Source organism: Oryzias melastigma, linkage group LG13, assembly GCF_002922805.2.
Source record: "Oryzias melastigma strain HK-1 linkage group LG13, ASM292280v2, whole genome shotgun sequence".
Classification (NCBI taxonomy): Eukaryota; Metazoa; Chordata; class Actinopteri; order Beloniformes; family Adrianichthyidae; genus Oryzias; species Oryzias melastigma.
The window spans coordinates 2345127-2370398 of record NC_050524.1 but is presented as its reverse complement, the minus strand read 5'-3'; the positions used below and the strand labels follow the sequence as shown (position 1 = coordinate 2370398).

At 41.9% G+C, this 25272-nt stretch overlaps 5 protein-coding genes and 1 long non-coding RNA gene across 14 annotated transcripts in view; 3 read left to right on the top strand and 3 right to left on the bottom strand.

Moving 5' to 3' along the window:
- Nucleotides 1–4302, top strand: part of cep295 (centrosomal protein 295) — an 11474-nt gene extending 7172 nt beyond the window's left edge. For 3 of the 6 annotated variants that reach the window (XM_036214931.1, XM_024277268.2, XM_024277266.2), the window contains exons 17-27: nucleotides 904–994; nucleotides 1075–1233; nucleotides 1314–1459; nucleotides 1976–2342; nucleotides 2417–2530; nucleotides 2604–2989; nucleotides 3059–3142; nucleotides 3215–3500; nucleotides 3889–3970; nucleotides 4039–4138; nucleotides 4207–4302. In XM_036214931.1, coding sequence (XP_036070824.1) covers nucleotides 904–994; nucleotides 1075–1233; nucleotides 1314–1459; nucleotides 1976–2342; nucleotides 2417–2530; nucleotides 2604–2989; nucleotides 3059–3142; nucleotides 3215–3500; nucleotides 3889–3970; nucleotides 4039–4138; nucleotides 4207–4242 — 1851 coding nt within the window. In that variant the 3' untranslated portion in view covers nucleotides 4243–4302. Of the gene's footprint in view, nucleotides 1–903; nucleotides 995–1074; nucleotides 1234–1313; nucleotides 1460–1975; nucleotides 2343–2416; nucleotides 2531–2603; nucleotides 2990–3058; nucleotides 3143–3214; nucleotides 3501–3888; nucleotides 3971–4038; nucleotides 4139–4206 lie in introns of those variants that run through there. The other 3 variants (XM_024277267.2, XM_036214933.1, XM_036214932.1) reach the window with 3 other exon arrangements.
- ech1 (enoyl CoA hydratase 1, peroxisomal) lies at nucleotides 4150–9131 on the bottom strand. 3 transcript variants are annotated; one of them, XR_002919801.2, is made up of 12 exons: nucleotides 8973–9131; nucleotides 8731–8881; nucleotides 7687–7855; nucleotides 7525–7613; nucleotides 7335–7459; nucleotides 7221–7269; nucleotides 6805–6869; nucleotides 5877–5947; nucleotides 5733–5804; nucleotides 4698–4848; nucleotides 4469–4632; nucleotides 4150–4399 (listed from the first exon to the last, which is right to left on the bottom strand). XR_002919801.2 is itself a non-coding variant. In XM_024277271.2 (11 exons), the coding sequence occupies exons 2-11, from the start codon at nucleotides 8756–8758 to the stop codon at nucleotides 4528–4530; spliced, it is 924 nt and encodes a 307-aa protein (XP_024133039.1). In that variant the 5' UTR covers nucleotides 8759–8881; nucleotides 8973–9130; the 3' UTR covers nucleotides 4150–4527. The 3 variants fall into 3 exon arrangements, 2 of the variants coding, with proteins under 2 accessions (XP_024133039.1, XP_024133038.1); XM_024277271.2 differs by having other exon boundaries at nucleotides 4150–4632; nucleotides 8973–9130; XM_024277270.2 differs by lacking the exon at nucleotides 4150–4399 and having other exon boundaries at nucleotides 4490–4632; nucleotides 8731–8884.
- LOC118599520 lies at nucleotides 6819–7921 on the top strand. Its single transcript, XR_004948919.1, has 2 exons — nucleotides 6819–6952; nucleotides 7199–7921. It is a non-coding gene; the product is annotated as an uncharacterized LOC118599520 (long non-coding RNA).
- A 353-nt stretch (nucleotides 9132–9484) lies between the features above and the next one.
- Nucleotides 9485–10735, top strand: aamdc (adipogenesis associated, Mth938 domain containing). The gene is made up of 3 exons (XM_024277591.2): nucleotides 9485–10190; nucleotides 10259–10354; nucleotides 10427–10735. The coding sequence occupies exons 1-3, from the start codon at nucleotides 10059–10061 to the stop codon at nucleotides 10565–10567; spliced, it is 369 nt and encodes a 122-aa protein (XP_024133359.1). The 5' UTR covers nucleotides 9485–10058; the 3' UTR covers nucleotides 10568–10735.
- Nucleotides 10732–23109, bottom strand: ints4 (integrator complex subunit 4). 2 transcript variants are annotated; one of them, XM_024277589.2, is made up of 24 exons: nucleotides 22914–23109; nucleotides 21185–21379; nucleotides 20796–20913; nucleotides 20568–20674; nucleotides 20378–20492; nucleotides 20183–20271; nucleotides 19367–19417; nucleotides 18878–18966; nucleotides 18654–18774; nucleotides 17936–18007; nucleotides 17688–17862; nucleotides 17398–17603; nucleotides 16449–16591; nucleotides 15969–16084; nucleotides 15530–15663; nucleotides 15224–15390; nucleotides 13360–13453; nucleotides 13206–13286; nucleotides 12983–13137; nucleotides 12825–12938; nucleotides 11482–11641; nucleotides 11264–11407; nucleotides 11073–11193; nucleotides 10732–11000 (listed from the first exon to the last, which is right to left on the bottom strand). In XM_024277589.2, the coding sequence occupies exons 1-24, from the start codon at nucleotides 22965–22967 to the stop codon at nucleotides 10810–10812; spliced, it is 3012 nt and encodes a 1003-aa protein (XP_024133357.1). In that variant the 5' UTR covers nucleotides 22968–23109; the 3' UTR covers nucleotides 10732–10809. The 2 variants fall into 2 exon arrangements, with proteins under 2 accessions (XP_024133357.1, XP_024133358.1); XM_024277590.2 differs by having other exon boundaries at nucleotides 12825–12881; nucleotides 13007–13137; nucleotides 22914–23108.
- Nucleotides 23110–24257: 1148 nt separating this feature from the next.
- LOC112149572 overlaps nucleotides 24258–25272 on the bottom strand; it is a 6118-nt gene continuing 5103 nt past the window's right edge. The window contains exon 3 of the mRNA XM_024277351.2: nucleotides 24258–24649. Coding sequence (XP_024133119.1) covers nucleotides 24304–24649 — 346 coding nt within the window. The 3' untranslated portion in view covers nucleotides 24258–24303. The remainder of the gene's footprint in view (nucleotides 24650–25272) is intronic.

The following is a 25272-nucleotide window of genomic DNA, read 5'->3' as shown; positions in this document are numbered from 1 at the left end:
AAAAAAGTACTTTTTAATGCAACAATTTATCATTCCCATCACCTCATGAATACAAATCATTCGACGTTCATGTTGGAAGTTTTTTTTTGACATTCACGTCTATTTTCTGAGTCCGACAATCATTTCTCCAATCATTCCAGCACCATTATGAACACGTCGTTTCTCTAATTTGCATTTTCCCTGACATCCATCCATTGTTGCACTAAAATGACAACAAAGGACACGGTTTTAAATAAATATACATTTATTTTTAATCAAAATTAGATCATGTTTTTGTCCAGATTAAATGCTATTTCTTTCTTTTATGAGATGCATTACCAAAACACGCCACGATTCTGCTCCGGTCCGGCCCTTCCATTGAATTTTAGAGACCCTTTTTGTGGTCCACAAGTCAAAAAGTTTCACCTCTGATTGAAATGATTCATTGTTTTGGGAGTGATGAACAGCATGAACCAAAATGACAAATATCTTTAATATAATGAAGATATCCGCAGAAAATCTGAATTCTGGAACACATTAACATTTGTTAATGCGTTCATACTGTCTGTAGTATTCATAACTTTTTTGATTATTTTGTTATCAGACACACAATTTTCAAATCAAACATGACATGTTTCGACGGAGACGAACGTCTTCGACGAACGTCTTCGACGAAACATGTCAGGATTGATTTAAAATTGTGTCTGATAGCAAAATAATCAAAAAAATTATACATTAATATCTTGTTTATGTGCATATCAATCATTAACATTTAAATATGTAAGCGTGTAACTGCTAGTTCTGTCTGCTCTGAAGCTTTTTAGATGTGGGTGGAGTAAATGTTCTGTTTTTTTCTGTCCTCGTTCCTCCAGCAGCAGATTTTCTCAGTTTTTTTTCCTTCTCTTATCATTTCTCTTCTGCCAGTCTCCTGTTCAAAGGCCTCCAGAGTCTGACTGCTTCTCCACCTCCATCTCCACCGGCAGCTTCGTCACCAGCGACCCGGATCGAATCGGCGGTGAGGAGCTCCGTTTCAGTTCAAACTCCACCGGTGATGGAGCGAAACGGCTCACCTGATGATGGTTTTTGTCCCTGCAGCTTCAGCGGACACGTCTCCATCCTCGACACGCTGGTCTGAGGGGACGGGCGGCGCCGAGCGGTCGCTGCGGTCCGTGTTCAACGACGACAGCATCCAGCGCATCATCGACAGATACAGCAGAGAGCTGGACGCCTCCCTCAGCTCTGCGGGGAAAACCGGTACCGTCAGTTATCCGTCTGCAGTGTTTGTTCCTAAAGAACGATTCCAACCGTTTCCTTTGAATCTGTTTTTTGGACAGACGTTGAAGGTTCATACGTGGATTCAGGCTCTTCGGTTTCTCCTCCGTCTTTGGTCGAAGTGTCTCACAGAAACGTGGAGGATGGAGGTTCTTCTGGTCACGGACCGGATCCGGAACGAACATCAGAAGATCAGAACGGCGGCCCGGTCAGGAGCTCACCTTTTACTCCAGAACCACAGTTTTTGTTTTCTTTCTGGTTTAAATTTGTAGAAATTATTAAATATAAATATTACTGTATCATGTAAAACAGAAGAACAGAAACATAAATTTAGCTTAAAAGTTTGTGTTTTATATACTTAAAATTTTATAGACCCAATCGAATTCTTCCGTTCTCTCTTCCCCTCCGTTTGAAGGGGCAGTTTAAGTGTTACTTGTGTCCAGAAAATGTATTTTCTTAATTTGACCTTCCAAATGGAGAGTAAACAAGTCCTCCATCTGGAGACTAAACCGCGTCACGCTGAGAACCGCCTTTCTTCACGTGGGGGCGCTCTGAACCAGAGACGTTTACATTTAGATCCAAGTAATGACTTTTTTGTTGTAACATGACCTTTTTAAAGTTACGAAAGCACTGTTGAATGAAGGGGAAGAGAAGAATTCAGATTGGACCTTCCTTTAAAAGATGAAAAATAATCAAATCTTTAATAAAATATTTTCCTTCACAGGAAAACGACGCTCTCTCCACGCCCTCGAGGAATGACCCGACAGTCTCTGAGGACTCTTTCCAGCCTCTGATTGGACAGCTCGCCGACCAGTCGTCCTGTCTGAGTCCAGACCAGAAGAATTTTGTGCCGGTCGGACAGCCGTCAGCTCACTCTTCACTGATTGGTCACCTGCTGAGACCGCCCCCTTCTGTCAGCTTCAGTCAGGAGGAGTTCAGCAGCTCTCGCCGCCTGAGTGACGGACCGGATGTCCACGCCGATCGGCTGAACGCTCCGGGAGCGTCCGATGAAACGGTCTTGTGGGAGAGCGGGATGAGACCTCTGCTTGGAGAGCCGGACGAGTCTGTGCTGCAGAACGCAGGAAGTTCAGGTAACGGAACGCAGACGGCGGCGCTTCAGAACTGAAGACGTTTGGAAGTTTAAGGAAACATCTGCTGTCTTCAGCAGGAACCGTCCCCGCTGGATCCAGCAGGCCGTCCGACTCACTGCTGCGGCCTCCTGCAGCCTCATCACACGAGGACCTCCCCCAGCAGAACCAGAACAGCCTGAGGTGTGAAGGTGAGCCGGAATGTTCTCTGCAGAAACGCCATCTACGCCTCCTGAAGACTCAGATCCATGCTTCCTTTCTCAGACTCCTTCCACCCTCTGCTGGCTGAAGTCACCCACAACGAAACCATGGACCCCTCCCTGACCTTCCACCTGCCGCAGCAGAGCCCCCCCGACTCCTCTGAAGGTTTTCCTGATGCCGTTTCCTCGCCGTCGGGGTCTGAGCCGACGCCAGAGCGCCTCCGTTCAGAAGAACCAAAGAGCAGCAGGACTTCTTCTACATCCTTCACCCACCTCTGCTCCTCACACTCCCTCCCCCACCACTCTGACCTCACTCTGCCCCCCCCTGCGTGGATCGAGGTGGAGCAATCTGCGGCGACTCTGTCGCGTTTGACCATGAAGGATGAGACCCAGGACCAGGAGTCGGGAACAGAAATGAAGTCTTCTTCTCCTGCAGAAGATCTGCTGCTGGTACTGACGGTTTCTGCTTTAGTCCAAGTTGAGTCTTCAGGCTGAAAACGGTTCATTTCTGAATGTTAGGAGGAAGAAAAGGGGATCCTGGAGCAGTCCCAGATCACGCTGGTGAGCCTGACGGAGACCACCGTCACTGAGGAGGAGGAGGAAGTAAGTCCACGTCAAAACCTGGATCAGGAGTCAAAAACGTGAAATGATCTGAGAAATGTCTTTTTCTTTCAGATGTTTGAATCCGTGTCGTTTCCAGAGGAAACTCCAGAGGAAGAGTGTGAGACCCGTTCTGGATCGGGCCGGGCTCACAGCCTGCAGGACGCCTTCCTGCAGAAGCGCGGCGCTCTCCTGCTGAGGTCCAAACGGAGAGTGGACGAGCTGAAAGCCAAAGCAGCTCAAGCAAAGCGGGCCGGGGAAGCTCCACCCACAGGAAACGAGGCGTCTGCAGCGACGGCTCCGCCCAGCGTCTGCTCGGAGGACGCTGCACCACAGCTCCAGTGGAGGAGGCCTCCACCAGGTAACGTCTCACACCTCCAGGAGTGCTGGGCGATAGAAAAGTGTCTATGGTGGCATTTCTCTTCTGTTAATTTGGTCAATTATTACATCAAATATATCATTAAATACCCCGAGGATGTGCAGGTGTTTTCTCTTTAGTGTATACTCACAAAAAAGTACAGTATACAAGTGAAAATAAAGACACATTAAAAAGAGATTCTTTGCAAAGAAACTTCTTGATTCTCACTCATTCGAGTTTTACGACAGGATTTATGTTAACAAGTGCAGAACGATGGACGGGACAGCTCTAAGCTGTTTCCCTGGAGTTGAAACGGAGACACTGATGACACGTCGGCCCAAGAGGAAGCACTTTTAGCTAAAGAGGGGACTAAATTGTTTTTCTAACGCAGCGGACCGTGTGCTGGAGGTGAAGATGAGCACACCGGAGCAAAGAAAGCGGAACCTGTCAGAGATGCACCGCAGAACTCGAAGGTAACGCTCGAATCCAAAGTTTAAGAACTCTCTAGAGCTTCGCTGGAGTAACTCCAGCATCTGTCCAGACTCTACGAGCAGCTGGAGGAGGTGAAGCAGCAGAGATCCTTCCGGAGCCGACAGGAGGACTACGCCAAGAACCGGCTGAAGGCCAGAGAGTTTCACATGGTGAGAGAGGATGAAATCTGGACCGGACCGGAGCAGAATTTATTCAACTTTAATGTTTGTCTTCACAGAAAACCTTACAGAAGCTTCGCGCCAAGCAGAGATGATGACAGCTGGACCTTAACTTATGACTCTGTAAATTAAGTTTATTAAAGCTTTTAAATTATTAAAAATGGTTGAATTTTTAAGATTCATATGGATGAATCTGGTTAACCCTTTGATTTAGTTTGAACCGTTAACGCGATTATTCCAGTAGATTTTGAAGGAGAAAAGCGGCGTGCACGCTGCTGTTCTCCTTCAAAATCTACTGGAATAATCGTGTTAATGATTGAAAAGTTACTTTATGGTAAAAATTGTGTTAATATGATTTAAACCAAAGTTATTATTTTAGTTCAGAGTTTGGAGAAAACCACGTCTTTGGGGCTTTTCTTCTCCATGGAGGCCTGAGCCGACTTCATCACGTCTGCGGTCTGCAGCATGCTCATGTTCCACGTGGCCTGAAACAGAACCGCCTGGTAAATATCGGACCATCCTGGCGTTTCCGCTGAAGAACGCTCCTCACCATGTAGCCGAGCCCCTCCTCCACGCTGTGGTCTCTGGCGTAGATGAGATTGAGTTTGGTTCCCTGCACGGCCACCGGACTGCGAGCTGCGATCTCGCCGGCCATCTCCAGAGCTCCGGCCATCATGGCGTCCTTATCCACGAACACTCGGCTGCAGAAGAGAAGGGTTTGGGATTTTCAGAATAAAAGCCTTCAGGTTTTAAACTCAATCACACAAGGAGCCAAAATCCAAAACACACCTTAGGTCGGGGGCAGAACAGAATAAACATTTATTAAACACTCCAAAACTACAAACTTTAAAACTGTAATTTTTCACTTAATTATGAACTAGATATATACCATTACCTGCAATCATGCTAGTGTGAATGCTGGAAGCTGAATTTAGCCGCTGAATATGCTGAAATTGATAGCTAAAAATGCACAAGCTGATAGCCAGCTAAAATATTACTGCCAAATTATCCTAAAAAAAATTGAAAAAAATAGGTTAGCCAAAATACCTAACATGTATCTGAAAAAAACTGCGGAATTTCAAAATAGCCTGAAAAATGGGGGAAAAAAAGGCCTAAATTAACCAAAACGGCTAGCATGTAAATATTAGCCTAACTCTAAAGCAACCAGCATGTAGCTGAAATACTAGCTAAACTCCAAATACCCTAAATTAGCCAAAACAGCTAGCATGTTGCTGAAATATTTGCTTAACTAGAAAATGGCCTCGAAAAATCTTAGTAAATACCAAAATAGTCCAAAAAACTAGCAGAATGCCAATTTTTATAACTTTAAAACCGTAACTTTAACATAAATATGAATAATAAAAATGTAGGAATATTATTCCAGAATAAATCAACTTAAACCTTAAATAACTTTAAATTTTTTACTCTCCATAAAAATATATTTTGTCAACATTATACAAGTTAGAAACAAGCGGAAGATAACATCGGGTCATTAATAACAATAAAATGATCTGGAGGGCCGGATGCGGCCCCTGGGCCTTGACTTTGACATGTGTCTTCAGGTGAACAGGAAGTGAGGGTTTACCTGACCAGACCGCAGCTTTTAGCCTCGTCGGCGTACATCCTCCTGGCGGTCAGAGCGAGCTCGTTCACCAGGCTGCAGAGAGGAAGGTGATCCATAAACGTGCAGTAAAATGTTCCAGCGTTCTTCGGTCCTGAAGCGACTCACCTGCTGCTGCCGATGACTTTAGGAAGTCTCTGCAGAGTCCCGACGTCCGCCGCCAGCCCGATGTCGACTTCCTGAAGATGAGAAACATCCAAGATGAGGAGCATTTCACTAAGACCTCCACAGATTCATTATATGTGACAAGAAAAGAAAATGATTTTCATTATTTCACTTTACAGTTAACAAAGATACAAAACATTTTCTTCGTTTATCACAGAAAAAAAAGCAAAATATTAACAGTTAAATGATTGCCATCGACTGTAAATGAGAACTGGACTGAGCCAATGTGATGCTATCCATGGCTAACTTCCACCATGTTGGAGCCAGACGTCGTTTATTTGAACAGGTAGAGTGCACATTCATGGACATTCCTGTAAATGTGCCTGTCAGCTAAAAAGATCATTTTCAACCATAGTCTTTGGAAAAGTTGTAGCTTTGCCAGCAACAAACAAAATGATTTAAATAAAGCCATGGCGGGCCGTTCATGAGCGATAATAAATTTGCCCAATTGAAACACTTCAATTTCGATGAAAATGTAATTAATCAAAAAAATGTTTTGCATTTGAAGGAGAAAGTTTTTGAGGCATATTGAAATGTCATTTAGCAAAACTGCAACGGAGACACGAATCAAATGAGTCATGTGACCAACAGCCAGATAGCACGCTCAACTAAGCAGCACCTCGTAATTGAGGCATCTGATTGGTCAGTTTATGAACTACAGAAGAATTAGGAAAAAAAAAGAGGATTAGCAAAGATGTTACAAAAAGATTAATCTGACCAATAAAACGACTGAGTAACAGCTGTTTATTTCTCTATAGAAGGGATTTTGGCTTCACGGAGCCACTTCCTGTTTGGATCACCAGAGTCCAGCGCTCATATACAGTCAATAGTGATCGGTCATCACTTCGTGTGATCTAGAACAGACACTCACCTTGACCTGGAAGAAGGCGTCCTGGGTGCACAGGCGGATGTCACAGGCGGTGATCAGGTCGACTCCTGAAGAAACACAGATCTGCATTTACAGCAAATATTACAGAGAAACTGAAACAAACCGACCAATCCTGTTAGGCGCCAAACAGGTGAGTTCAGTACTAAAAATCTCTGATTAAAAACAGTTTTGATTTTTCCTTAATGGATGATAACGCTACACGCGTGATGATCAAATGAATATTCAGAAATGCAGTTTTAATTCTAAATTTAACCAAAAACGTTTTGCGTTTTGCAGATTTTTGAGGTAGGCATACATTAATGTCAGATAAAAATGTCTCAAATTTGATAGTAAAAACTAAGTTGATTAAAGCAAAAGATTTTTTCTCTTTCTAAAGTGGGGCGTGGACGGCCTCTTACCTCCACCGATGCAGCCGCCGTGGACGGCCGCCACCACAGGCTTTGGACACTGAAACAGAACCAGCGTCAGCGTCGAGCGAACAGTCGAGTCTGCGCAGCTTTAAGGACTCTGACCTTCTCGATGACGGAGAACGTCTCTTGGTACTTGGTGATCAACTTCCTGACGTTCCAGGAGACTCTGGCGGTGTCGTCTCCTTCTGGGTGGAGCATGTCGCTCGCCATGTCCATCAGGTCCAGGCCTGTCGTCCACACAGCAGAACATGAAGCTCCTGAGATCAGAGCAGTGAAAGCCAGCGAGTCCCACCTGCAGTGAAGAGCTTTCCAGATCCAGAGAACACCACCACCCTGCAGACCGGGTCGTCTGCGATCTCATTAAAGCACTCCACCATCTCCCTGCAACAGAACCAGAACTTTCCTCAGAGACCCGGACCCGCCTCTGAACCATTCAGGACCACGAGGCTCGCACCTCCAGAAGGCTTTGTTCATGGCGTTGCGTTTCTCTGGTCGGTGTAGCTCCACGTGTGTGACGAACTCTGTGGGCCGGCTGACAGCCAGGGTGGTGAAGGGGGGCGTGGCTCCACCTGCAGACGCCATGGTTCTGATCGCAACCTGAGTGGGCCGCCACAACCGCCCAGCTGAGCAAAGAAACAGAAAAATAAAGATGTTCCTGAATTAAAAAAAACATTGATATTGTTCACGGATTTATAAGTGTTTGTTTACAAACTCTGGTGACTTTTTGTTGTAAGAAACATAAATAAAAATTAAGTTGTTTATTGCAGAATAAATAGTAAATATTTTAAGAAGCAGCATAACTAACTGAAGTATAAAAATGAAATATAGTAGTGACAAATAAAGATAAAACTGCAAAAATAAAAACAAAGTAAAGCTAATTTAACTAAACAAAACAAGTTAAATAAGTTTGTAATGTTTTAGATATTTACATAAGTAACATGATTTATTGACTAAGAATTTTTTATATATTTTTTAAAACGTGGACTAGAAATTACTTTCAATTTGTTAGGCTAAAAATAATTTTTATATATATATATTTTTTTAAATTAATGGGATAAGTGTTAGTACATTTAATTTTATTTTTGTTTGTTTCTGTTAGCGCTCCTTAAAACCCAACAATGGTAATATTTAATTAAATGTCAAATTAATTTAGGTTCTGTTTCATCTTCATTGTGTAATCAATAAACAAATACTTGTAGACAGATTTTAACCTTCACACAATAAATCTGAAGTTTTTTAACCAATAAAACATATCTTTGCTGCTAGTTTCTCATCAGATAATGAAAAAGAAGCGTCTATTTTACTGTAGAAAAATATGAACAAGTCTTTTCTATATGGAAAATGCACTGACGAGAAGCAAATACAAAGAAAAGTGCAGAAAAAAACATGTAAACATAAATAAATAATAAGTTAGAACCAAACAGCGCGTGCGTCCCCTTTCACCCAGTTTCTGCTTCAGCAGTGAAAAACACTGAAAAGACAAAACAAGAAAACTTACTTTTCAGGGCGAATCCGACCGACAGCATGGACCTCTGACCAAAGATCAGTTCCTGCAGAACAACCAAACACGCCCTGCTCTCTCCGGGGTGGGTAGTTAGTCCTCTGGAGAGGGTAGAAAGTCCTCTGTAGGGGTAGTTAGTCCTCTTCACCTGCTGCGGACCGACAGGGAGACAGTTAACATTAATAAAGCTCCACAGAACCGGCTCTAAAGCGACAATCATCCAACAACTGAAGTCTTACCTGAAATATTTAAGATTTGTGGTCCAGCAGTTTTATATTCCAGCAATTTTGCTTAAAATCCAGAATCCAGGTGAATCATTTGTCAAAACGGAATCAACTTCTTCTTTGATGACTCAGGTTTCGGCCTGCAACGGCGCGCTGCCGCCTACCGGCAGGAAGGAGACATTACAGGACAAATATGATGTTTTCTGGGAAAACCATGCATAGACTGTATATAAAATAATTGTTTTTACAGTATATGGGGAAAACTTTACATAAAAAGCGATAGTTTTAATTTTTATACTTTTATTTTATGAGTCTTTATTTTGTTATCTTATTTGTTTTTTTGTTTAATTGTGTAACCAATTTATTTTTATTCCAATCGTTTTATTTTTTGTGTCTATATGTTCCTTATTGTAAAAAAAAAAAATCTGAAGCGAATTAAAAAAAGATTAAATACAAAATTAGAAAAAAAATCCTAAATACTTGTAAGTGTATTTTTTATTTATACAATTTTTAATTAAATCGTTTATTTGCTACGAAAACATATAATGGGTATTTTTTAATCAAACAAAAACTAATGTATTAAACGCAAGTTTATTAATTAGTTAAGCTAATCATAAAAACTGTTTGAAAATTTTGGAATTAAAAAATGTCAAAAATCGTTAGTTTTGATGAGAGATAACTAGCAGGCACCGTTGTATTTTATGAAATAGTTTTTAAAAAAAAATACGCATTTCAAACACTTTAACTTAGTTCTTTCATTTCTATTTTTTTATTGAGCAAACGAGAACGTGTTTAAGATAATATTTAAAAAAAAAAAAAGTCCTTTCCCTTTAAGAAAGTGAGAACTACTCGGGGGCGTGGTTTATATCTGACGTCACCGACTACAAGTAAACAGCAGCTCGGGTCTCCGCTCCAAGTTTTCTCGACAAAAAAGCTGCGAACAAACAGTCAGACTTTTCTTTGGGGTCATTTTTTTGACAGAATACCGTCTGTGACACCAGTTTAGGAGGCTCTGGTCCGGAGTGGAGCTCCTGTCGAACCGGCTCCCAGTTTTGACTCCTGCCGCTCACCAGCAGAGCTTCAGACCTGCAGACCTGGATCATGTCCTCCCCTGAGATCGCCTCCCTGTCATGGGGCCACATGAAGGTCAAAGGTTGCTCCTCCAGCTATAAGGACTGTAAGGTGTGGCCTGGAGGCAGCCGGGCTTGGGACTGGAGAGAGACCGGGACCAATGTGAGTCAACCAGAACCAGATCCAGAACCAGAGCACCAGACAGGTTCTCATGGTGTTCTGATCCGCAGCATCACCCAGGGGTTCAGCCTGCTGACCTGGAGGAGGTGCTGAAGAAAGGGGTGGAGCTACTGATCATCGGCAGAGGCATGAGTGAAGCTCTGCAGGTGAGACCTGAGCAGGTGATAAACCTCAGAACTTTGGACCTCCGTCTTCCTCACGGCTTTGGTTCCTCCCAGGTTCCCTCCTCCACACTGGACTTCGTGAAGCAGAATGGCGTGGACGTCCGGGTCTTTCAGACCGAGAAGGCCGTGGCTGAATACAACAAGATGGCAGTGCAGGGCGCCAAAGTGGGCGGAGTCTTCCACTCCACCTGCTGAGTCGCTTCTTCTGGACTGATGAGGAGCAGCTCCAGAATCTGGACAGAACCGTTTCTGGTTATTGAGTCTCTGGTGGAATGGTTCAGCTGCTGTGGACCCAGAACTTTCAGAATTACGTTCTGGAGGACGGAACCACATGATGACGCCAAAATAAACGTCTGAAATTCATTTGCACGTCTCAGTAAAAATACTTTATTATCTACAAGTGAAAACAGCAGAAAGTTCTGTTGGGTCGGTTCTGGTCAGCGCCGGGCAGGTTTGGGCATGATGTAGACTTTAACGGGTTTGCTGAAGGGAATGGTTCCCTCCACGGCGGGCTCCGGGGGCGGCAGCCCGTCGAAGCTGTCGCTCCATCCCAGCTTGGTTCTGGAGGGCAAGGAGGAGGAGGCGGAGCTATAGGCCAGCAGGAGGCGCACTTCGATCTGTGAGGGTTCTGGGGGAGGAGCAGAGCAGAGGTCAGCTTCTCCTGAGACGTGGAGGAGGGCCGTGTACTCCTCAAACCCACCTGTCCAGGCGCTGTGAGAGAGGTACACCTGTGTGATGAGTCGGTGCCGGTCGGGTCCGGGCTTCCTGAAGTCGGCAGGTTTGGGGTGGATCACATGACTCTGACCGTCTGGATACAGAACCTGCAGGACGTTTTTCTGAGTAAAAAAGGATTTCTAGATTCATGTCGCTGGAAGATGAAAGCGGGCTCACCTGCACTTTCACCGTGTTCTGCGGGTTCTGGACGTGCTCCAGCGTGGCGTCGATATCCAGCGCCAGCACGAGGCCCGTGGTGAACCGCAGCGGGTTGTCCGACTCCCCGGTGGGCTCGAGGATGGTGGCCGTGGCTCTGTGGACCTGTTTGACAAAGCGGAGGTTACTGGGCCGATCCCAGAGCGGGCGGTTCCTCCGGACCCTGCGGGTGGACTGACCCGTTCCGGCAGGCGCAGCTGCGGCAGGCCGCTCTGCCTCAGCGTGGCCTGCAGGATCTTCACCAGCTCCACCGGCTTGCAGGACGACAGGCGCGGCATCAGCTCCAGCAGCTTCTCCACAAAGCTGTCCTGAAGGTGAGGAAGCTCCGACAAGAACTGCCTGAAGGAGGAGAACACGGACCAGAACCGCTCCAACTTCAAAATGAAAACTAGGAAAACAACGATGTTCTAATACAGAGGAAATGCTAAACAATCCAGAGGATCTTTCAAGAGGATTTTGTTCTAAAGTACAAATTTATTTTTAAAATTAGTTTGTATGATAATTTAGAACTCACGTGTCAAAGTCAACGTCTTGGGGCCGGATCCGGCCCTCCAGATCATTTTATTTATTGTTATTAATGTTATCTTGCTCTCATTTCTAACTTGTATAATTTTGACAAACTATATTTTTATGGAGAGTAAAATATTGAAAGTTATTTAAGGTTTAAATTGATTTATTCTGGAATAATATTCCTGCATTTTTATTATTCATAATTATGTTCAAAAGTTGCAGTTTTAAAAGTTTTAAAAATTGTCCTAGCTTTTTAGACTATTTTGACATTTATCACAATTTTGGCTAATTTAGGCTTTTTTTTAGTTTTTGAGGCTGTTTTGGAGTTTAGCTAATATTTCAGCTATACTCTAGCCGTTTTGGCTAATTTAAGCTTTTTCTGTTTTTTTGGGATATTTTGAAGTTTAGCAACTTTTTTTTTAGCTACATGCTAGCTGTGTTTTAGCTTACCTATTTGTTTAGCTATTTGTTTTTTGTTTTTTAGACTAATTTGGCATTTAGCTAATATTTTAACTGTCTATCAGCTTCAGTTTCAGCATCTTCAGCGGTCAAATTCAACTTGCAGCATTTACAGTAAAATTATCACAGGTAATGCTATATGTCTAGTTCATAACTATTTTAAATATGTTTTAAAGTTTAAATTTTTTGCTTTATTGTGTTCAATAAATGTTTATCCAGTTCGTCCGGCGACCTCAGGTGTGTTTAGGATTTTGGCCCCTCGTGTGATTGAGTTTGACACCCCGTTTTAGAGTATTTTATGAATAGATTAGATCATATATCATAAAGGTAAAAACTGTTTTTATAACAAAACAAAAATTATTTTTTTAATTTAGAAGTTTCCACTGCACTTTTAAAAAAAATATATATATGATGAAAAACAAATTTTGATCAGTTAAAAATGAACAAATAAAAAACAATTATCTGCAATAATAATCTGGTTTTAATTTAAAGAGTAAAAAATAAACAAAAAATGTGTTCAAAGTGTCAAAGTTAAACACGTTCAGACACTGACCTCTGAAAAGACTCCACTTCCTGCAGAAACTTCTCGCTGCTGACCAGAGGATCCACTCTGAGGAAGGAGGAGAGCGGTTTGATTCCTCTTGTGATGACTGTGTGCGTGTTTGTGCGTGTTTGTGTGTGTGTGCGTGTTTGTGCGTGTTTGTGTGTGTGTGTGTGTGCGGCGGCTGCGCAGACCCTTGTCTGGTGCGAGCAGTCAGGATGAGCTGCAGAGCTTTGGCCTGCAGCCGGACGTGGTGGATGGTGGCCACCTGCCGGCTCTCCAGACCGCTGTAGAGGAACTCCAGTTTGTAGGTTTCCTCCACGATCTGAAAGCACAGAGCAGCCGCTTCAGTCAGAGCTGCAGAGGCGTGCGTGCGTGTGCACGTGCACCGACCTGCTGAGCTGCAGCCGTGGCCGTGACGTTCTGTTTGAGGCACAGCGGGACGGCCGTGTTCCACAGCTTGTCCTGCAGAGCCTGGAGGGACAAAACTGTGAGTTCACCGGCCAAAAGAAGCTTCTGGAAAAGCCGGACGGCGTTCGTCTCCAACCTTCATGAGCAGCAGCTGGCAGCGCAGGAACGTGGCGCAGAAATCAGCAGCTCCAGCGAGTTCAGTCTGCAGCTCGCCGAGCCGCTGCAGGTCTCTGAGGGACAAACGGGACGAGAGCGGCTGAAGAAAAGTTCTGAGGATTTTTTTGAGGTTTTAAACAGAGAATTTAAAACTTCAGAGGGTAAACTCAGTAATCTGATGGTCACTTATTAAAGTAACTACAGTTTTGGAACAATAAAAACCAAATATGTGGATCTGAATTCTTAACTATCTAGAAATAACAACAGCTGTAAATAGTTAAACTTGTTTTTCCTTCAATCCTTGTCTGGTACTAAGAGTCATAAATCATTTGGTGTTCTCAGAGAAACACCAGAGAGGGAGTCATTCTCACCAAGATCATCTCCTGCTGGGAGAACCACATCTACATACACGACCAGAAGGTTTATGAACCAGAAGGAGCCCCAACACGGAGCCCTGAGGAACCTCTGTGATTCTATATTTGAAAAATGTTCATTCTGATATTTTCTAGTTTGATCAATTTGTGAAATATTAGGAAGAGTAAAGAAAATACAAGAATTTAAAATGCTTGGTTTTTAAAAAGTTTTTCAAACTGTTATAATTTCACATGGGTAAAGTCTCACATGTCCCATTAGGGTAACCAAAGATCAAGACTCCAGTATGGTGCGCAACAGTTACTATTCAGAATTTTTTTTTTACAACTTTCATTTTTTACCATAAAAAGTTCTGGTTAGTAATTGGTGCACACAAGATTGTAGCTTTACTTAATTTTTTAATCGAATAAATAAAATCATGTTCTGGTTACTAATTGATACGCACCAGTTACTATCTGGTGTGCAGATGTTGCTAACCAGATTTTTTTTTTCATTATTTACATTTCTGGAAAAAAAAAGCTTTACTTCAATTTGTTTTCTTCAGTTTCCCTTTAGGGACTCAGTACCTTGGAGAGTAATTCACACAATTATATTTTTTTAAAACATGTTTCTAAATGTTTCCCATCATTTGGTTGAACAGGCAGTTAAAGGGTTAAAGAATGTTTTGCTCTTAAATCTCTAATTTTTCAGTAATTTCGGAGCATGTTTTTATTTTTTCATTTTGTTACATAAACCACAGTTGAAAATAACAGAAAACGACTCTAATTTATCACGTGTTGACACATTTTGATCTATTTGTAATGACAACACTTTTTATTGGATATATTATATTGTGTAAAAATTACCCACCAAAGGTGACGTTTTTGTAACGTTTTATCGAGATCGTTTTCTCGGGCTTAGACAGATTAATGCTTCTTAAGTTTGTATTTTAGTAAAACCTGTAAAGAGCCTTGTGATGTTCCTGCATGAAACGTGTTTTATAAATAAAGTTTCAATTTGAATTACATTTTAGGACTCATTAAGGATCCGCAGCCACCTGGAGTCCATCTTTTATTTTGGAGAGTTTCAGGTGAAATTCCCAGATTCCCCCGTGGACTAATGTCTCACTCGGACTGAGTCTTTGAAACTGAGTTAGTTTTAGTCAAAGTTACATGAAGGAAAAAGTGTCAAAAGAGACGGTTTGGTGGGAGAAACAATGGATGGAAGCTTCTTCCAGATGTGATGATTTTTCCAAACCTCATCAAGCTTTTTCTTCATCTAATTATTGATTATTTTACATCTAAATGTTAAAAGTTTTCTTGGAATCTGTTTTGCGATCTGTGTGTGAAGGACTTCCTGAGTGTGAAGGACTTCCTGTTTGTGAAGGACTTCCTGTGTGTGAAGGTCTTCCTGTGTGTGAAGGACTTCCTGAGTGTGAAGGACTTCCTGAGTGTGAAGACTTCCTGTGTGTGAAGGACTTCCTGAGTTTGTACCGTATGGTGAAGTCCAGCAGGTCCTGAGCTCCAGGAGTCTCCAGGTTCTGGATGGTGCTGACCCGGTGAAGGCTCTGCTGGAGGAAGACTTGGGCCGACTCCACAGAACCAGAACCAGCACCCGAGTCCACAGAGTCCAGACTGTAGACCTGCTTCCTGCCTGGCAGCTGGAGCGGGAAACAAGGGAAGGAACATCAGCGAGGAACCAGCTTGTTCTCATACACAGAACATTTTCTTGACTTTTTTCTGCAATGAATTTAATTTCCTGCATCTTCTGACCCTGAAGACATGAGTAGAAGATCTCACCCTGAGTGGAGGGACCAGGTGGGACAGGCTGTCCCTCAGGTAGGCGTAGTGTCTGAAGGTGTGGTCGGAGAACAGCGCCGGCATGGTGGGACACGACTTGGCAGCGTTGAAAACCAGAACCAGAACCGCAATGTCTGAGATCAGCCGGAGTGAAGAGAAGGAACGGACAAAGACGTCATCTCCAAACACGAGATACAACATCAGGAGGAGCTGCGTTTACAAACGGGATCAAACTGAAGCTTCTTTGAAAATCATGAATTATCTTTTAAAATTGCTTTTGTACTTCTCAGGAAAAAAATACTTGAGTTAATTTTGAATGTATTAATTAGTCGTTTTAGTTTAACTCTCTGGTTCTGAATGAATTCTTGCTCAGCGGTGTTGGATCAGAACCGGGATGGCTTCAGTGGTTCTCCTGCTGTCTTTGGACGGGGGAGGATACAGGCCGGGTCGTCCATGTCCGGCTCCGGCGTGTCGAAGTACGGATGAGTGCTGAGCAGCTCAGGAACCAGAGGCAGCACCAGAGTCGGGTGACGGGAGCCCAGAAACTTCAAACACCTGAACAGAGGAAGGAAAAGCGCTTCGACTGAAAAACGGTTCAGGAAAGCTGTGATCAGAGGAACGTTCTGGAACGTTTCTATCAGGGTAAATATGGTTTAAAATCACAGAGGAGAGAAAGTCGACATTTCTCAAGTTTGTTTTCACACATCAGAGACTTTTCCAGAACATTTCCACTTCCTGTTAAGACAGAATTTCTTCTTTTTCAACAGAATATATTAAAGCTTCATTATTTTATCTCAGAATAACCTCAGTGATGTTTGCTTTCATCATCTCAGAGCAGAAACAGACACAATCTGTTTGCCTCCAGAACCGAAGCTCAGGGCTGTGAAGGACCAGAAACGGAGCGTGAGAGCGCTCTTACTTCCAGACGGAGTTGCGGTCGGTGGGATACTTGTTGAGGTTCTTCAGCAGCTCCAGCAGAGCCAGCTGGATGCACTCTTTGGTGGACACGTTGGTGTAGCAGAGTAACTCGTGGAGAGCTTCTCTGATGTCTCTGGATGAATCCTGGACGGAGAAGATATTCAGGAAATGACCTCAAGAGAGATTCTGGACCGTGGCGTCGGCGGTTAAGGCAGGAGAGTCAAACTCAACCACACAGGGGGCCAAAATCCAAAACACATTTCAGGTCGCGGGACGAACAGGATAAATATTTACTGAACACTCTAAAACTACATTTTTAAAACTGTAACTTTTTAACATAATTATGAACTAGATATATAGCATTACCTGTGATAATGTTAGTGTGAATGCTGGAAGCTGAATTTGGCCGCTGAAGATAGCTAAAAACGCTGAAGCTGATAGTCAGCTAAACTATTAGCTAAATGCCAATTTAGCCTAAAAAACAGAAAAAAACTAAAAGAAAAAAAAAAAAAAAAACTTAGGTTAGCCTCAGCAGCTAGCATGTATATGAAAAAATAGCCTAAAAATGAAAAAAAGAGCCTAAATTAGCTTAAAAAGTTAGCATATAAACATTAGCTTAACTCTAAAACAGCCTAAAAAACATTTTAAAAAGTCAAAAGTAGCCACAGCAGCTAATATGTAGCTGAAATTTTAGCTAAACTTCAAAATAGCCTAAAAAAACTTATTAAATGCCAAAATAATCCAAAAATCTAGCAGAATGACAATTTTTAAAACTTTAAAACTGTAACCATTTAACATAATTATGAATAATAAAAAGTCAGGAATATTATTCCAGAATAAATCAACTTAAAACTTAAATAACTTTTAATATTTTACTCTCCATAAAATATATTTTGTCAAAATTATACAAGTTAGAAATGAGCGCTAGATAACATCGGGTTGAGGGTTACCTCCAGGACGGCGAGCACGGTGTCCAGCTGGTCCTCTCTGAGCGTGATGTGGGTGGAGATCTCCCTCAGCACGTGGATGGACTGCAGCCTCACCTCCTCGATCTCGTCGTTGAACATGTCCACCAGGAAGTCCAGGCACTTTTCGGCAAAGCTGGGCGAGGAGCGAGCCAGCTGGCACAGCGCCTCCACCGCCGCGATGCGCACCTCTAAACGGAGCAGCACAAAGACGATGACACTCAGAGAAGGACAGCGGGTTAGATGCTCTTTTGAGAGACAGTTGCTCCTCCCACCGAACATCTCGTCCTCCAGACCGTGAACGAAGGCGCCGCAGGCCCCCGAGGCGATCAGGCTGACCGTGTTGGTGTCCAGCTTCTCCTTTGGGGCGTCGTCGGCCCACTTCCTGCCAGAGGAGAACTCCCCGGAAGCAAAAAGCTCTTTGGCCCGTTCGTGGGCCGTTCTCTTTCTCTGGACACAAACAGATTATCAAATGACTGAAGAGTTTGAGCGGATCAGAGCAGAAAACGCTTTGATTTCTCACCCGGAGGTCGGACATCAGCTTCTTATCCAGAGTTTGCTCCAGAAAGTGAGGACTGACCTGCAGCATCGAACCCTGAATGAAGAGTTTCACCCATTAAAAACAGTAAATAAGGTTCCTCTAACTTTCTTTAATTCATATTTGGAATCATTTATGAACCAACATTTGGTTTAAATGTTTTCTGAATGTCTCCACATCACAGTAAGACTCCAACTGTGTTCAAAAAAGCCTCAAAATAGAATCCATGTGCAGGAAAATAAATATTTCTTTCAGTTTAATAAAAAAAATCCAGAGATTCTCCTCGTTTGTCTCTTTTGATGATGAAAGTCCCACTCTGATCGCCTTTGGACCTATTTTTAAATCTTTCCAGGTGTTTTTTTTTTTAAAGCATGACGATGCGGCTTTTAGCCAAAAAAAAATTAAAATAATTAAAAAAATTAAAGACGACTATTTAAAGATAATTTATTTTTATTTTCTTAGTTATTCTGCATGTCACTCAGTATTTTTTTTCCATATTTTGATCCGATTTAAATTTCTAGACATTTTTTAAATTTTTTTCAAAGCGATATTGTTGATTGGAAGGGTTGCGTTCAAAGACAGTGGGAGAAAGGAAAATCGTTTTGTTTTTAAAAGGAATTAAAATGCGATAGAATAACCGACTTAAATATTTCTCTTCTCTTCAGGAAGAATCATTTTAAAAGGGACAAGTGTTTCGTTTTACCAGCGTTTTGGCGGCCTGCACCCGAACCATCCAGGAGCCGTCACTGACCATGTGACTGATCTTCCCAAACGCATCATCAACCAACCGGATCTCCTCATTGGACGACGGGATGGGCACGATGCTGATTGGACAGAAAGGGCAGGAGGAGTCAGACAGGAACGTCTTTGTGAATGATGTGAATTTAAGTTGGTCAAACATTTGAGGCAGAGCGGAGGAAACTTCACCTTTCTGGGTAGAGCTGACTGAGAACCCAAACCATCTGCACCGCCGCAGAGCGGACCTGCTCGTAATCGTCTGACAGCAGTCTGCAGGCCTGCAGGAAACACCAGCGTTGAAACATCCGTCAGATCCTCCACCAGAACGCAGATCAAGAGCTGAAGACGCACTTTTTAACATCCCATCCAATCTCAGGATGCTGTTCATGTAGCAGCATTTTAATCAAACACAAAACAGCCCAGACCTTTGGTTTTTCAACATAACAGCATTTTTGCCTCAAACCTAATTTCCCACATTCCAGTAGATTAAAAAAATGATAAAAATCTGGTGATTTTATTAACATTAAGCCTTTGAAATGTCTTTAACACTTTTATTTTTAAAGTTCTGTCGGTCTGATCTCTGATTGGCTAGAAAGGTGCCACACTTCCAAGCATCAAATCCCTCAGAATCAGATTTAAAGTAAAAACTCTAAACCTGCAGAGACATGGAGGTCCTACCTGCTCATAGATGATCTGATGGATCTTCATTCCTCTCTCGTGAAGCTGCAGCTGAAAAAACAAATTGGATTTTCAGAAAATTGTTGTGAATTTGTTCAACCTCTAAGGCATGTGTCAAAGTCACGGCCCGGGGGCCAGATCCGGCCCTCCAGGTAATTCTATCCGGCCCTCCAGATCATTTTATTTTATTGTTATTAATGACCCGATGTTATCTTGAGCTCATTTCTAACTTGTATAATTTTGACAAAAAGTATTATTATGGAGAGTAAAATACTGAAAGTTATTTAAGGTTTAAGTTGGTTTATTCTGGAATAATATTCCTGCATTTTTATTATTCATAACTATCTTAAAAAGTTACAGTTTAAAAGTTTTATAAATTGGTATTCTGTTAGCTTTTTGGACTATTTTGGCATTTGCTAAGATTTTTTAAGATGCTTTGGAGTTAAGCTAATATTTCAGCTACAGGCTAGCTGTATAGGCTAACCTAGGTTTTTTTTTTTAAATAATTTTAAAATAATGTGGCATGTAACAATAATTTTTCCTGGCTATCAGTTTCAGCATCTTCAGCAGCCAAATTCATCATCCAGCATTCACACTAGCATTATCACAGGTAATGCTATATATTTAGTTCATAATTATGTTAAAAAGTTACAGTTTTAAAGTTTTAAAAATGTAGTTTTAGAGTATTCACGGAATGTTTATCCTGTTCGGTCCGTGACCTCAGGTGTGTTTTGGATTTTGACCCCCTGTGTCATTGAGTTTGACCCGCCTATCTAAGGTGTTTTTGTTGTGCAGAGATGCTCGGCTGTGACCTACCATGGCCTTCAGGGCTGCGGTGCGGACTCTGGGGTCCTGGTCTGAGAAGTAATCACTGATGATGGTCTGAACTTCTCTCACAGCTCCTGCTGCTCAAGTCAAAGACATAATCAGAACCTGTTCGGACTAAAAGGCTGTCATTTCTATAGATTACTCTGAAAAGCTTGAAGAATTCAATGTTGAGGACATTCAGACCTGAAGACGAGCTGGGGCCCTCACTGTCTTTACCCAGAGGAGCGTCCACCACACCCAGACCCCCCAGCAGCTGCAGACACTTGTTCCTCACCCCAAAGTGAGTATCAGACAGATGCTGCAGAGGAGACCATCCAAACAGTCAGACGATGATGCTGGTGAGGGCAGAAGTGTGGATTTGAGAGTGCGTTACCTTGTAGGCCACCTCCGTCAGCCTCAGTCTGACTGCAGGACTCTCAGGCAGTTGAGTCCCGATGACCAGCAGAGTGTCCAGCAGCTGAGCCAGGACTTGATGGGAGTCTGTCCACAGAACAACAGTTTTGTTTGTGGTAAAGGGTCATTGAAGGCAACACGACGCCACAAACAGAGAGAGGAGGACAGTTGGCTTTGATGAAGATAAAAGTGATGCAGTGCGTCTCACTCTCGTTGCTGAGGGTGTTGATGGCGTCGTCAAAGATGCAGTCCGGGCTGAAGCCTCGAGTTTTGGACAGCAGGCCGAGCAGAGAAGCGATCTTCAGCCTCACAGAGTTATCGTTCTCCTGACAAGAGAGACGTCAGCGTTTCTCAGTTCTGCTTCCACCAGAGGCGTCGAGTTCCACCATTTAGAACTATTTAATGCTTAAAATGTCTCAGTGGATTATAAATCAGTCCCTTTATAGAAATAACAGCAACTAGAATATTCATCCTGTTTTTCTAAACTACATCACAGTTGTTTATTTTCCTGTCCCGCCCACATCTCAAGGTCATAGGGTCGCTTCAAATCCCACTGTTGCAGGTCAGTGCAGTTCAGCAGACGTATTCTCCGTTTACCTTGTAGTAATGCTCGAGCAGGATCCGGATCACGCCCTCCACGCTCTCCGCCTCCACGGGCTTGCGTGCGAACTGCAGCAGGTACTGCAGCGCGTCGGTGGAGTTGGTGGCTTTGCAGAGGTCGATGTGCAGCGCCGCGGACTTGCTGGGTTTGGACAGACGCAGCTTCTTGGCCGGAGCTTCTTCATGAGGAATCTGGAACAACACGATGATGACGCTGAAGATTATGTGTACAAAACATCAAAACTGCCTCAGTTAGCTCCTTCATTTTGGATTTTTTGACTTTTTTTGTTTTGTTTTTGCAGGTAGATTTAGAACCAGTGTAATATTTATTTAAATATTTGATGGCTAAAGCAGAATGTTTCTATTTTTCTTTGTTATTGATTGATTTATTGATTTGTTAAAAGGGGCCAACAAAATACGTTTTTTTTTCCTTTCTGTCCCCTTTTCATTTTTTCTTTCGTTTACATTGTGTTTGAGTTTACAACTCAAGCTCATAATTTATTTTCTCCTATTAAAGAATAAAAATGACAAAAAAAAAATACACAAGGTGAAGTTAGTTGGATATTTGGGGTTTTTCTTCATTAGCTTTGAGGCTGTTTAACCTACTGACCCCAAACCACTTTAGAATAATACTCTCAGGTGAGGACTATTGGGATCAGCACTTTAGATTAGACTTTATTGCATTTTACCTATAAAAAAAAACATTTTATATAGTGTAAAATGTATCATTCTAAAGTGGTTTAAGTCAGTAGGTCAAATGACCTTAAAACTATTAAAGAATTACAAATTTATACTCTATAAAATGTATTTTGAGAAGTAAAATGCATTAAAATCATTTTTAATTAGTCCTCAACTGGGAGAAATATTCTAAAGTGGTTTGGGGGTCACAAGGTCAAACAGGCTCAAAGTTATTGAAGAAAAAAACAGAATATATGACAAATATCCAACAAACTTCACCTCGGTGGAAAGCAACAGGACCAATGTTTAAGATGTTTTCAATATCCAACACGTCTCATTAACACCCAAATATACTTTCCTGCTAAACATCTGAGAACAGTTTCATTTAAAATAAAATCAGTTTGATAAGCAAAAGCGTTAAAAAACAAAACTCAGTTTACCTCTAACTGAGCTTTACACCTGTAGTCATGAATGCCATTTTATAGAGCAACCAGTTCAAGTATACAGTGACTTCTTTTTGCAACATTTTAATTCAAATTAAGAAACTGTATATTATAATCCAGTAATTTCAAATGGTAAAAGTGGATTACTGTCTGAATGTTCATGTTCTATAAAAGACAAAGGCAAGTCTGTGTGAGAGAGTTGGAAACTAATATTTGACCCACTTTTGATTCTCATTATGAAGGCCCTTAAAAAGATTTATATATTTGAAGAAACCCTGAAACATAAAAGTCCGAGGAGCTGGCTTGACCGCAGTGACACCTGATAGCATCGCTGAACGACAGCTATCGCTAACAAATGCTAACACCTTAGCTAGGCTGCAATTCGTCATTTTTTTGCGACATAAAAAGAAAGTCAGCTCCACAACTTAACCCTAAACAAACATGTTCAAACTCTAATGATGTGTGTTGTGTTTCTGTTTTCAGTCAGCTAACACTTGTCACACGCTAACGGTCCTGTTAGCTTGAACAGCAGTTTTTAGCTTGATAAAAAAAAAAGGTCTCGTGAACAAAAACAAGCGGTAGAACAAAAGATTTGTTGGGTTTACCTGAACAACTTTAGAAAATTCCTCGTACACTCGCTTCTTTAAATGTGCTGCCATGTTTCTGTCGGGACGAACAGGCAGCTATTCTTTACTCAAAACACAAAAATGTCCACAGACACTTTCCGTAGCTGTGAAACTGCATTGTTTTACTACGGAAGCCGGGAGAGGAGAAATCAGGCATGTCATACCATTGACTATAATTAGACTGTCTATGTGTGCTGCACAACGCCCAGTTTATTCATGTATTTTTTAAATCAAATGTTATTTATTTTGCCTATAAAAATGATTTTGTGTCTAGAAATATGAACTGTAGAATTTTGATGACCATTTAAATGCTTACACTAAAGGAAACGTGTAAATATTTAATATTTTGCTCTCGAACTGACTAAGTTCAAAGTTTTTGTAAAAGTTTCCTGGTCCAGTATTTTCAGGATTTCTCACCTGACATTGAAAAAGTGTAAAACTTTTTTTATAATCGTATTTTTTATCAAATATATGTGTTATAGTAAAATCAATTAAATTGTTTAAACAATATCACAATCATCACAAAATATTTTATTTTGAAACAATAGCAAGGTCTTTATGAAGAAACATTAAAAAACATATTACTAATAGTCAAAAAAATCTATTGACACGATTGTTTTATTATGGAAATATACAGTAAATATCTACAAAACAAAAAAAATTACAAATCTTATTTGACTGTTCTATGATTTTTTTTTACACTTTTCATTAAAAACCACTGATGATTTAATACATTTCAGGCCAAATATATAAACAGCTGGGTTGTGTTACCCATAAAAAACAACAACAATAATAACAACTTTAAATTTAAAAAAAAATCTGGAAATATGCTAACGCAAAACTGAGAACATTTTGAGGGATTCCTGCTTAAGACTGTTAAATTCAGTAACCCACATGGCCTTAAGAAAGACAAAGGTAGTTTAAATGACAAATTAATTTATAAATAATATTCCACAGAAAAATCTAAACATTTAAACCATCTTACAATTTTCTAAATGTAAACACGATTCCTTTATAGACAGAATGACTCCCTGCCGTATATTTAGCACTGGTGGTTACATTTTCAAATTTAAAGTTTGTTTTCCAGACAATAAAAAAAAAAAACATTAAAATGTAATCTGATGAAAGCAGAAGAGCAGATTGTTAGTTGAGGAATAAAATCTTGAAAATGAATAAAAAACTGCATGAACCTTCTACTTTGTGGAGTTCTCCTCCAAAAGTTTGTTTAGTCAGTAAATCTGAATAATCTGTTAAAGTTTAGATGTTTGTTTCATCCAGATCTAATCTTCACTCCACCTGACTCTTCTCTGCATGATCCAGGATTAGAAGTCCAACAGCTCAGTTTGCGGGACATTGTGAGGAGCAAAGGTCAGAGACGCATTCTCATGGTCTCACGGCGCTGAGCAGCAGCCAGCATCCTGTTCCTCTTTCTGTCCGATACCCATGTGACCACTCCCACGATGCCGACCATGAGCGGCAGAGCCACGCACAGCACGATGCGGCTGATGGGCAGCCGGACGGGACACTCAGCAGGAGGCTGCAGACCGCGAGTGGAGGAGATGCTTTCAAACAAAAAGGAGGAGGTGAAGTCCAAATGAGTCTCCCTTTTGTCATCCTTGGTCTCCACCTGACACCTCCACCTTCTGCTGTCGTCCTCCTTCTGCAGATTCAGGACCAGAGTGGCGTTGCAGTAAGATCTTTTAGTCAGTTGATGCCTGTAGGAGAAGCATGATCAGCTGTGAGTCTCATTTCAAGATATAGGTTTACAGTTAGATAAGGACATTAATTCAATTAATTATAAAGACAAAAGTCCAGTTTTCCTTAAGAGGTCCACATAATTGTTTTTTTTTTTTAAATAAGAGGTGTTAAACTCAATCACGCAGGGGGCCAAAATCCAAAACACACCTTAGGTAGCGGGCTGAACAGGAAACACCCAGCCAGCATGGCTAAGTTTGCCCCATATGGTTTTAAAGTGGCAGAAAATTGGGCCCCAAATGGGGGGTCCCTAGCATGCTACAGAAGAGCTCGCTAGCATGCTGCAGAAGAGCTCGCTAGCATGCTAGAGAAGAGCTTGTTAGCATGCTACAGAAGAGCTCGCTAGCATGCTAGAGAAGAGTTTGCTAGCATGCTACAGAAGAGCTCGCTAGCATGCTAGAGAAGAGTTTGCTAGCATGCTACAGAAGAGCTCGCTAGCATGCTAGAGAAGAGCTCGCTAGCATGCTACAGAAGAGCTCGCTAGCATGCTGCAGAAGAGCTCGCTAGCATGCTGCAGAAGAGCTCTCTGGCATGCTACAGAAGAGCTCTCTGGCATGCTACAGAAGAGCTTGTTAGCATGCTA

What these genes read in the sequence shown, in the direction of transcription:
- ech1 (XM_024277270.2), bottom strand. Translation starts at nt 8,758, where the DNA reads ATGCTGTCGGTCGGATTCGCCCTGAAAA. An exon ending in GGTCGGATTCGCCCTGAAAA is followed by an intron (nt 7,856 to 8,730) that starts GTAAGTTTTCTT and finishes TTCTTTGCTCAG; the next exon opens with CTGGGCGGTTGTGGCGGCCC. An exon ending in ACGCCTTCTTCCAGGTCAAG is followed by an intron (nt 5,948 to 6,804) that starts GTGAGTGTCTGT and finishes TCTCATCTTCAG; the next exon opens with GAAGTCGACATCGGGCTGGC.
- aamdc (XM_024277591.2), top strand. Translation starts at nt 10,059, where the DNA reads ATGTCCTCCCCTGAGATCGCCTCCCTGTCATGGGGCCACATGAAGGTC. An exon ending in GGAGAGAGACCGGGACCAAT is followed by an intron (nt 10,191 to 10,258) that starts GTGAGTCAACCA and finishes TCTGATCCGCAG; the next exon opens with CATCACCCAGGGGTTCAGCC. An exon ending in GCATGAGTGAAGCTCTGCAG is followed by an intron (nt 10,355 to 10,426) that starts GTGAGACCTGAG and finishes GGTTCCTCCCAG; the next exon opens with GTTCCCTCCTCCACACTGGA.
- ints4 (XM_024277589.2), bottom strand. Translation starts at nt 22,967, where the DNA reads ATGGCAGCACATTTAAAGAAGCGAGTGTACGAGGAATTTTCTAAAGTT. An exon ending in ATCAGATCATCTATGAGCAG is followed by an intron (nt 18,967 to 19,366) that starts GTAGGACCTCCA and finishes TGTTTCCTGCAG; the next exon opens with GCCTGCAGACTGCTGTCAGA. An exon ending in CTGCTGGACTTCACCATACG is followed by an intron (nt 13,454 to 15,223) that starts GTACAAACTCAG and finishes TTTGTCCCTCAG; the next exon opens with AGACCTGCAGCGGCTCGGCG.